The sequence below is a fragment of the Humulus lupulus genome, chromosome 5, assembly GCF_963169125.1.
Source record: "Humulus lupulus chromosome 5, drHumLupu1.1, whole genome shotgun sequence".
Classification (NCBI taxonomy): domain Eukaryota; kingdom Viridiplantae; phylum Streptophyta; class Magnoliopsida; order Rosales; family Cannabaceae; genus Humulus; species Humulus lupulus.
The window spans coordinates 224,869,757-224,880,918 of record NC_084797.1 but is presented as its reverse complement, the minus strand read 5'-3'; the positions used below and the strand labels follow the sequence as shown (position 1 = coordinate 224,880,918).

Sequence of the window (11,162 nt, the reverse complement as noted above, 5' to 3'; positions counted from 1 at the left end):
TATGTGGTGGATAACGCTGCCGGACCTCATGGATCTACGCTGATTTCGGATGTCATGTCCCGGATTGGCCAGAGTTACGGCAGTTTCGAGGCTCCTCAGTGGCAGTGCCTAACTGGCACCCGAGACCGCACTGTCCTGTACGAGAAGAGTATCGAGCACACTGCCGCGGTAAGTATCGTTCTATATTCCTTTTGCTTACATTCATACTGTCCTGAGGCTAATGGTGGTTTCTTCCTTTTTTCAGGCTCTTGCCTTCACTGCCCAGCTCAATTACAAGCTGAACAGCGAGATCCATTCGAGCAAGACTCATGCTCAAGAGGAGAGGGACCTCCACCTTAGAGCGAACGATGATCTGAAGGCGGCGAATACTAAGCTCGAGGCAGTGGTTAAGGAGCGTGAGGAAATGGCCAAGGAGCTCGGAAAGCTGAAAACTGAACTCGAGGAGCAAAAGAAAGATAACATCCAGCTTCGGGAGACCAACAAGAAGCTCGAAGAGAACAAGGCCGCCACCCTCGACTTCATAGAGGATGTCAAAGCTCGCCTTACTGCCGAGTACAAAGAAAAGAAGGAAAAGGCGGTCGACTCAGCCATGTACCGGATGTGGGCTTATAACGAAGAGCTGGACACCAGCTTCTTGGGTCCCCACGAGGCGCCGCTTCTTGAACGATGGAATGCCCGGCTCGAGAAGGAAGAGGCTGAACGGCTTGAGAAGGAGAAGGCTGAGCAGCTCGAGAAGGAAAAGGCTGCTCTGGACACCGTTTCGGAGGAAGCTCAGGAGGATAGCCATGCTATTCGTCCTGAGGGGTCCGGTGCCACTGATGCTGAGAAGGCCAAGGAGACTCCTCTCTCTTGAATCTGACCTCGGGGAGATCAGTTATCGGGGCTGCGTCCCCTTATTTCTGTAACTATTTTAATATATGCCCACGGGGCTGATACAATTTCTTTTACCATTCTTTTATATGCTTTACATTGCTCAAAATATTTTGCATATTTTTAAATGGATGAACCGGTTATGTTTATTTATTCATACAAACATAGTTTGGACTTGGGCTCGAAATTCGATGCATTCATGCATAGTTTATTCGAATTATCCGCTTCCGACCTCGTTACTTATCAAGGTCGGATATTACTTTAACCACGAACTCGAAAGTACTTATATGGTATGTAATATGAATGATTTGGTTATCTTTTTAGTCACTTTTCCTCATCCTCAGTATTTTGCCTCCGAGGTTATGAGTTCGAAACTATTTTTCTTTAAGATATTCCAGCCTCGATCTCGACATATTTCGCAATAGGTTTAGGCTCCCATTTATCATCGATCGAAAATTTGGCTGGTTTGTTCCAAACCTATTGTGTTTGCACATCTGGTTAACTCCAAATGTTTTAGGTTCTTGATGGTCGGTTATATCCGATCTATCTAAGCTCGCGTATTTGGTCATATCAAAATACTTTATTTTTGATAATTCGGTTATGTCCGAACTATCTAAGATCGCGTATTTGGTTACATCCAAATACTTTATGTTTTTGATAATTCGGTTATGTCCTAACTATCTAAGATCGCGTATTTGGTTACATCCAAATACTTTATGTTTTTGATAATTCGGTTATGTCCGAACTATCTAAATCGCGTACTTGGTTACATCCAAATACTTTATATATATTTTTTATTTTTTAAGCTGGTGGTATGTATACCAATGATGCCCCCTTAATATCCTATGAGTGTGACCATAGGTTATTAAATTAAGGGAGATTGAAAAAATAAAAATACATTACATGTGAAACAAAGCAGACCTTTTATTTGATGAAACTCAGAAACAAACAAACAAACAAACAAACTAGTACAAATAGAAATTCATGGTTACAGGCAACACTTCCTGCACTATTGATAATATGGTCTAAGGTGTTCGCCATTCCATGCTCGTGGTATCAGGCTCCCATCTAATCTCGCAAGTTTGTATACGTCAGGTCGGATGACTGATTCTATCTGGTATGGTCCTTCCCAGTTTGGCCCGAGCACTCCAGCTGCTGGATCTCGGGTTGCTAAGAATACGCGTCTCAAAATCAGGTCTCCCACTCCGAACTTTCGATCTCGAACCCTTTTATTGAAATATCTTGTGGTTCGTTGCTGGTAAGCAGCATTTCTCAGCTGAGCCTCTTCCCTTTTTTCTTTGATCAAGTCTAGGGTTTCTTCGAGCCAAGTGTGATTTGAATCCTGATCGTAAATTTGAGTTCGAATCGTTGGGATTTCGACCTCGATGGGCAACATTGCTTCGCATCCGTACGCTAGAGAGAACGGGGTATGTCCCGTTGATGCCCGAGCTGTAGTTCTATATCCCCAAAGGACTTGAGGTAATTCCTCGGGCCATCGTCCCTTTGCCTCCTCCAGCTTCTTCTTTAGAGAACTATTGAGGGTTTTGTTAACGACTTCGACCTGACCATTCGCTTGAGGGTGAGCCACTGATGAAAAACTCTTTATTATACCGTTCTTGTCACAAAAGTTGGTGAATAAGTCGCAATCGAACTGGGTTCCGTTATCAGATACAATCTTTCTTGGTACTCCATATCGGCATACGATGTTCTTTACCACGAAATCAAGGATCTTTTTCGAAGTTATGGTCGCCAATGGTTCAGCCTCTGTCCATTTTGTGAAGTAATCAACGGCGACCACAGCATATTTTACTCCGCCTTTGCCAGTTGGGAGTGAGCCTATGAGGTCGATGCCCCATACCGCGAAAGGCCACGGGGATGTCAACATGGTCAGTTCGGAAGGTGGAGCTCGGGGTATCGTTGCGAATCTCTGGCATTTGTCGCACTTTTTCACGTACTCGAAAGAGTCCGTTTTAATGGTTGGCCAGAAATATCCTTGGCGTATAATCTTCTTGGACAGGCTATGCCCCCCGGTATGATCTCCGCAGAACCCTTCATGAATTTCTTCAATGATCTTTTTAGCTTCGGGAGGAGTTACACATCTAAGCAGCGGCATGGAGTACCCTCTTCTGTATAACTTTCCATCCAGAATGGTGTAACGAGGAAGTTAATACATCAACCTTCGAGCTTGATTTCGATCTCTTGGAAGAATTCCATTTTCGAGATAATCAACTATTGGACTCATCCAGGTTGGTTCTGTTTCAATCATACACACATCTTCCTCGTCTGGCTCAGTAATGCTTGGTGCTGATAGGTTTTCTACGGGTATAACATTCAGCTCTTCATTTTCGGCGGAAGTGGTGAGCCGAGCTAAGGCATCTGCATTTGAGTTTTGTTCTCGGGGAACCTGTTCGATTGCATAAAACTCGAAATACTCTAATGCGGATTTTGCCTTCGCCAGATAAGCTGCCATTCTTGTGCCATGAGCCTGGTATTCCCCCAAGATTTGATTAACCACGAGCTGAGAGTCGCTGTAGCAATGTATAGCTTTGGCCTTGAGCTCTTTTTCTATTCGTAGTCCCGCAAGTAGAGCCTCGTATTCAGCTTCATTATTAGATGCTTTAAAACCAAATCTTAAAGCAAAGTGAAATTTGCTCCCTGCAGGAGTGATCAGAATAACTCCTGCCCCCGCTCCATTTTCATTTGACGAGCCGTCGACGTAAAGTTTCCACAGCTCGTGGGCCGTGGTTATTACCTCGTCGTCGGCTATACCAGTGCACTCCACTATGAAGTCTGCCAAGGCTTGTGCCTTAATGGTCGTTCTTGGATGGTAAGTGATCTCGAACTGTCCGAGCTCAACAGCCCATTTAAGGAGCCGACCTGACACCTCTGGTTTAGACAGGACTTGCCTAAGTGGTTGATCTGTCAGTACATGGATGGGATGTGCTTGAAAGTAGGGGCGGAGCTTGCGAGATGAGTGGATTAGGCTGAGGGAAAGCTTTTCCATCAATGGATATCTTGACTCTGCCCCCTTTAATCTTTTGCTAATGTAATAGACGGGTTTCTGCAATTTTTCTTCTTCTCGAGCAAGCACGGCGCGTATCGCGTGTTCGGTAGTCGAGAGGTATAAGAACAATACTTCTCCCGTCTCAGGCTTCGATAGGATGGGCGGTTCAGCTAAGTGCTTTTTGAGCTCCTGAAAGGCCAGCTCGCACTCCTCTGTCCATTCAAACTTCTTACTTCCTTTCAATAAGTTGAAGAATGGAAGGCCTCGATCCGTTGACTTCGAGATGAATCTGCTCAGGGCGGCCATCCTGCCTGCCAAGCTTTGGACATCTTTATGCTTCCGAGGTGAAGGCATATCAATCAGGGCCTTTATTTTGTCGGGATTAGCCTCGATCCCTCGAGAGTTGACAATATAGCCCAGAATTTTTCCCGAAGATACCCCAAAAGTGCACTTCTGAGGATTTAGCTTCATGTTGTATTTCCTGAGTACGCCAAAGCACTCTTCGAGATCATCAACATGGTTCTTGTTAAGTTGAGACTTTACAAGCATGTCATCAACATAAACTTCCATGTTGTTCCCTATTTTCTCTGAAAACATCATGTTTACGAGCCGCTGGTACGTGGCTCCAGCATTCTTGAGTCCGAATGTCATAACATTATAGCAGTATAGCCCTTTATCTGTAATGAAGCTCGTATGTTCTTGGTCGGGGGCATGCATGGGAATCTGGTTATATCCAGAATAGGCATCCTTGAACGACATCAGGCCATGCCCCGCCGTGGCATCCACGAGCTGGTCAATTCTTGGCAGCGGAAAACAGTCTTTTGGGCAGGCCTTGTTGAGGTCTGAGTAGTCAATGCAGGTTCTCCACGTCCCATTGGGCTTCGGGACCAACACTGGATTGGCTACCCAGTCAGGGTAAAAAGCGTCCCTAATGAAATAGTTTGCTTTCAGCCTGTCAACTTCCTCCTTTAGTGCTTTCTTTCTGTCTTCGTCCAGCTGTCTTCGCTTTTGTTGCTTCGGGGGAAAGCTTTTGTCTATATTCAATGCGTGGCTCGCTACATTCGGGCTTATCCCCACCATGTCTGAGTGTGACCATGCGAAGACATCCTGGTTTTTCTTCAGAAAGCAGATTAATTGCTATTTTGCCTCGTCTTGGAGGTGTTTTCCGACCTTCACCTTCTTTGAGGGATCAACTGCCTCGAGCTGAACTTCTTCGAGTTCCTCCAAGGGTTGGAGGTCAACTTTTTCCTCGATCCTCGGATCGATCTCCTCATCAATTTCTAAAATCGTCCCATCTTTATTTTGTATGATAACGAGTGCCTGAGCGCTCGTTTGTTTCTTTCCCCTCAAAGAAATGCTATAGCACTCCCTTCCTGCCAATTGATCTCCTTTTAAAGTCCCAACCCCGCTTGGGGTTGGGAACTTAAGGGCTAGGTGCCTCACAGATGACACTGCCCCCAGCCCGACCAGGGCGGGTCTCCCGAGCAGTACATTGTAGGCAGATGGTAACTCTACCACCACGAACTCCATCATCTTGGTCACCGAGACTGGATAGTCTCCCAAGGTCACGGGGATTTCAATGGATCCTATACAAGCAGTCCCTTCTCCTGAAAAGCCGTACAAAGTAGTTGCACATGCTTTCAGGTCGCGAAGGGAGAGTCCCATTTCTCGAGGGTCGCCTTATAAAGAATGTTGACCGAGCTCCCATTATCTATGAGAACTCGGCGGACTCTCTTGTTGGCAAACTGAAGGGTAATAACCAATGGGTCATGATGAGGGAACTGAACATGAGATGCGTCCTCCTCAGTGAATGTTATCGGTTGCGTTTCAACCCTTTGGCTTTTTGGTGCCCTGGGTTCGGGTTCATAAGGAGACCCGTCCCCTGTCTTCAACTCGTTAACGTATCACTTTTGAGCATTTCTGCCCCCTCCCGCGAGATGAGGCCCTCCCGAGATGGTTATTACATCCTCTCCATCAATCGGCGGGGACCTGTCTTCTTCCCGAGATCAGGAGTTATTATTTTGTGCCGTCGAAGGCGCGGCTACTCTCTGACTCGCAGTAGTCTGTCCAGTACTCTGGTTTTTTACATACTGCCGGAAATAACCTCTCGAGATCAACCCCTCGATCTCGTCCTTCAGCTGTCGACATTCATCAGTGGTGTGTCCGGTGTCTCTATGGAACCGGCAATACTTACTGGAATCCCTTTTTGACTTTTGATTTCTCATTGGGTCCGGACGCCTGAAGGGGACCTGGTTTTCATTAGCCAAGTATATGTTTTCCCGAGACTCGTTGAGTTCGGTGTGTACTTTATATACGGAGAAATACCTTTCTCCTTTCTTTTTCTTTCCTCCTTCAGCCTCGGGGTTATTTCCCTCGCTCTTTTTCCTCTTGGAGGGATTCTCCGAGGTAGGCTGTGGAGCTGCTTGGTCAGCTGAGGTTGAGGCGGAGTTAATGTTTATCGTTGTAGTTTCGGTCTGCGAGGTCGCCTTCAGCGTTGACCTCGCCTCCTCTACATTGACAAATCTCTGTGCCCGTCTGTTAAACTCGATTATTGACCTCACCGGTTTCCCTTGCATGTCATCCCAAAGTGCACTTCCGGGTAACACACCAGCTCGGATAGCCATCAGGTGCCCACTGTCATCCACATCTCGAGCCCGTGCGACCTCTAGATTAAATCTTGTTAGGTAACTTTTCAGTGTTTCGCCCGGCTGTTGTCGGACGTTAGTCAAAGTGGATGCCTCTGGTCTGACTCCCATCATGGCTCGGAACTGCTTCTTGAAGTCTCCAGACAACTGATCCCATGAAGTTATCGAGTGCCTCTTGTACTTTTCGAACCAACTCTTAGCAAGTCCGGCCAATGATGTTGGAAACAACATACACTTGAGCTTGTAACCCACGTTACTAGCTCTCATAATAGTGTTGAATGTACTCAGGTGACTGCATGGGTCGGTTTTTCCTTCAAATGCTGGGACGTGAGGAATCCGGAACCCTTGAGGAAATTGAGTGTTAGAAATATTTGGAGCAAACGGCTCGAGCTCCTCGTCGGAGTCCTCATATCGACCGTTCCCTCGTTCATTCTTTAAAAGCCTAAAGGCTTTTTCGAGCTGATCAATCCTTTCTTGGACTGGGTCCTTAGGTGGTGTCTGGAATTGACAGTCATTGATCATGATCCCAGGCTCGCGTCTCCGTGAGGGATCTCTACGCCCATTTAGGTGATTCCTTAGGTCCGGATTTTTCTGATCTCCCTTCCCCCTGCTCTGATTCAGATGATTCCGCAGGTTAGGACGGATCTTGCGGCTTCCAGTATTTTTACGACCTTTGTCGTGTTTACTGACGGACCTGGTCTCTCCGGACTCGTCACTGGTGAAACTCATTGATCGGTCGTTTCGAGATGGGTTCTTCCCATGTCGCCTTGTCTCCACAGTGCGAGACCGGGACGTTTGACTTCTCTCAGATTGTGCGCCTCTCCGCTCCTGGAAAGTCTCCCTGTGTCCTTGTCTATCCCCCGTACGCCCTTGATCCTGATTTTGAACAGGTTGAGCGTTTCTGCGGGGAGGTGAAGGATATCTTACGAGAGATGGAGGGAACTGTATAGGCGACGGTGGCTGCCTCCCTTGCCTCGGCCTAGAGGGTCCAGAATTTGCCCGAGATGGATCAGTCGCGTTCGGTGCGCTACCAGGAACCTGAGTCCGAGCCTCGGTAGGAGCTCGGTTATTCTCAGTTCCTGCAGGAGCTTCCGCAGGTGGATTAGGCGGGACCCGAGCTCGGGTACTCCTCTGGGGCCTAGGAGGACCAGATGGCTCTGCTGGTGCCGGAGGTTGAGTCGGCCTCCTCGTGGCAGCATCTTTTCGTGGTCGTCCACGGGGCCTCTGGGAAGGAACATGCACGTCCCTTGGAGGAGAGACTTGGTTTTCGCGCGAAGGCGGGGGCTGAGCCACTTGCGCCTCCGCGGCTATCCTAGTCAACTCCTCATTCCGTTTGTTGGCTTCTGCCAACAGCTGTTTCAACTGCCGGTTTTCCAGTTCTACAATAGGAACGTAACGTTCAGGATTGTAGTACATATCCTCATCCCTCGGTGGAGGCGGTGATCCCCGGGAATCGGAGGACCCACTTCTCTCCTCAGACTCCGGGTTCTCCATTGGTTGTTTTCCAGGACGCCTTGGGTAGCTTTCGTCAGGGGTGTTCTGATTGTTTGTAGCCATGAATCTCTCAGGGATGAATGCTTGAGGCTCTCAATGAAAGCACCAAACTGTTGACGCTGTTTTTTGTCAACAGATAAAAGAAGAGCACAAAAACAATGAATGACAATGACCAAACGAAACAAACAAATCAAACACATGATTTTTTATGTGGTTCAGCAGTTAAATCTGCCTAGTCCACGAGTCTCTGTTATTAATCTCAAGATTATCTCTGAAAAATTCTTTAGTATGAATTCTCCAGAGTTTTCTCTCTAGGATCAGAATTTCGGTCCTTTACAATGGTGCATGGCTTCTCTATTTATAGAGAAGGATGCAGAATACTATCCCACATATTTTGGGTAGTTACTCTTTTGTGAATAAAATAAATAGCTTTAAATGCCTATAATCAGATAAAAAAGGAAACGTCCCTGAAGACTAGGAAACGCATAACTGATTAAATACTATCCCACGATTCTTGGGGATTTACATTAATAAATGAGGATACATCTCATGTTTATAATACTTGTTGATATTCAAAGCGGCGATCGCGTATCTCTAAGGCTCTTGCCTCCCAAGTTTCCCATCATTTCCCGAGCCAGTGACATCTCCCGAGCTAACGTGGCTTTTGAGATAGTACGTCGAGCTCAAGACCCCTGCTCCGAAGTTGTTCCTGAAGATGAGGGTGCTCTCAGAGCTACCTTTCGAGATCGAGATCATTTCGAGGTCACGATACTCGAGGTCGTGTATCGTACTTTGCAGGCTCGATTTACAATCCTAGAGCATGCCCTAACCCTCACGAGACCATTTATTGCGAACTCAGCTTTCAAGGTCATATTTACTATAGCTCGAAATCTGGGTATAACAGGGACCAAGCATCCCATTTGGTATTTTTATGATTTCATCTTTTGTGGTGGGTGGCAATCCATTACCTACTGCTAGCACATAATTTGAAAACATTGGATCTAATCTTGGTCGCATATTTTCAGTTATTCGAAACTTATTCAATGTAGGCCACAAGTAAGAATGAACCAGATTGGAATTAACCTACTCTTGTCTAGTTCCTTTACGGACCACAAGTAATACTTATCGAAAATCTCCCCCGAAAACAACAACCTTTCCACCGAAGGCTACGTCAGAATCATTGATGTCTCGTAACATTTTGTCTAATGCCTCTATGTATTGTTTTCTTGTCATTGGTGCCTCATCCCATATTATTAATTTTGCTACACGAAGAAGGATTGCAAGTGCACTTTGTTTTCTCACACAACATGTATTTTTTTTGTCAGTATCAAGTGGAAGCCTAAAGCGTGAGTGAGCTGTTCGACCTCCTGGAAGTATAGATGCAACCACACCTGATGAAGCAGTTGCAAGTGCTACCAAGTTTCTTGATCGTAATGTTGCCAGAAGTGCCCTGTATAGGAATGTTTTCCCTGTCCCACCTGGGCCATCTACAAAAAATGCAACATTTTGGTTTGATAAAACTTTTTCCAACACTACATTATACACTTGTTGTTGCTCGCTATTAAGTGATCTTGAAGATGTAATATCTTCTTCTAGAATTTCAACACCCAACTCATCATCAATTTCTCTAGATTGTTCATTTTTATCGAAAGAAATGTCTTCATCAAGAACATGGTAAGAGTTAATGTTTTTCCCCATTGATTCAATTGTAGAAGAGATTGACCTTAATACATGATATCTTGCAGTTAATGTAGAATCTTCTGAAGATTTGAAATCAATTGACATATCTTCCTCAAAATGTTCCCAAAGGTCTCTTGGATTGGTTGGATTACAATATACCAATATTGTTGCGAACAGTCGCCTCAAACCGGATGACATTTGATATAAAAGATGCCTCATGTAAATAGTCTTCTAAGCTACTGTCACTTTGTAACAAACCATGCATTGTTGCTGCTTCACGAAATGTGGGGGCCAAAATGCCCTCCACTGTTCTAAGATCTTCAAAGGACAGCTGTCCCCTTACATGGTTTAGCAATATCCGCATAAAATAACGCTCACCCTCAAATGGATTTGTTGTAACAATACGACCTATGACTGTTATTATTTTTCGGGGAGTCCATTCTTTGTGTTGATGGTTCCAAACATAATATTCTGGAATTTGTTTGTACAATAATTTCTTTGCATTTTCATCTACTCGATTTAATGCAAAGAATTGTGTTAGCATAGTTTTTCTAGAACAGTCTAAATTGAGGATGTTAATTAGATCGTTGTTTGCTTGGAAAGTGACCGAGTGTTGATCCTCCAGATGTAAATGCAAACTATAAACAGCTGGGGACATCTCATTGATAATAAATCCATATATTCACTACATTGCTTCTAGGGGAGCAATCCATCGGGCAGATTGGAATTGTTGGATTTCATCAACTTGTTGATTGTTTGTTTCAGAAACCAAGTTGAAAGTGACACGATCATGACCTTTATAAATGTACTTGTAAAGATATTTCACTGCACTTATTTTAGAACAAATCTCTACATTAATGTGAGAGTCAAATGCTGCAAGGAGATATGGGTTGTATGGAACAACCCAACGATTGTCTAGATTTTGTCCTCGGACCTTCACAGTCATTCCATTGTTTGAGCGCCTATATATTGGGAAGCAATCGTTTCCAACAGTTGTTGCAGATGCATAATTCTTTGGATAGTTACTTTTGCATCCACGATTTCCTTTCATGCAAACATTTGATGGATTCAATACTCCACATGGTCCATTCATCATGTGCGTCACAACAGTGTTATGGAGGTGGATATTTGTATTTTTATCAGGTATCTTTGTTGATACGATCTCATCAAATGATTCTGGTGCATGGAGTTTCCACTCATTTTGTAAGATAATTAAAAAGTGGGCATCGGAACACCCCTTTTTTGGTGCTCAATAACATCGACATATGCTGACACTTTTTCTGAATATTTGCCTTTTGAATAACTGGTCCTTTAATTCTTCCAATTTTGCATGAAAGACTCGAGCAACCAAATCAGGTCGATTTTGACTTTCCTCGTGTGGACTTAGTTCATTTGTAATTTCTGGCCAATTTGGATTGCATGTCATTGTTAAGAAAATGTCAGGTTTGCCGTAACGTTGAACTAAAGCC

General features: G+C 44.9%; 1 protein-coding gene across 1 annotated transcript; it reads right to left on the bottom strand.

Annotated features, from left to right (window-relative positions):
• Positions 1–9,135: 9,135 nt before the first annotated feature.
• Positions 9,136–9,891, bottom strand: LOC133780004 (uncharacterized). Its single transcript, XM_062219891.1, has one exon. The coding sequence runs from the start codon at positions 9,889–9,891 to the stop codon at positions 9,136–9,138; it is 756 nt and encodes a 251-aa protein (XP_062075875.1).
• Positions 9,892–11,162: the final 1,271 nt, after the last annotated feature.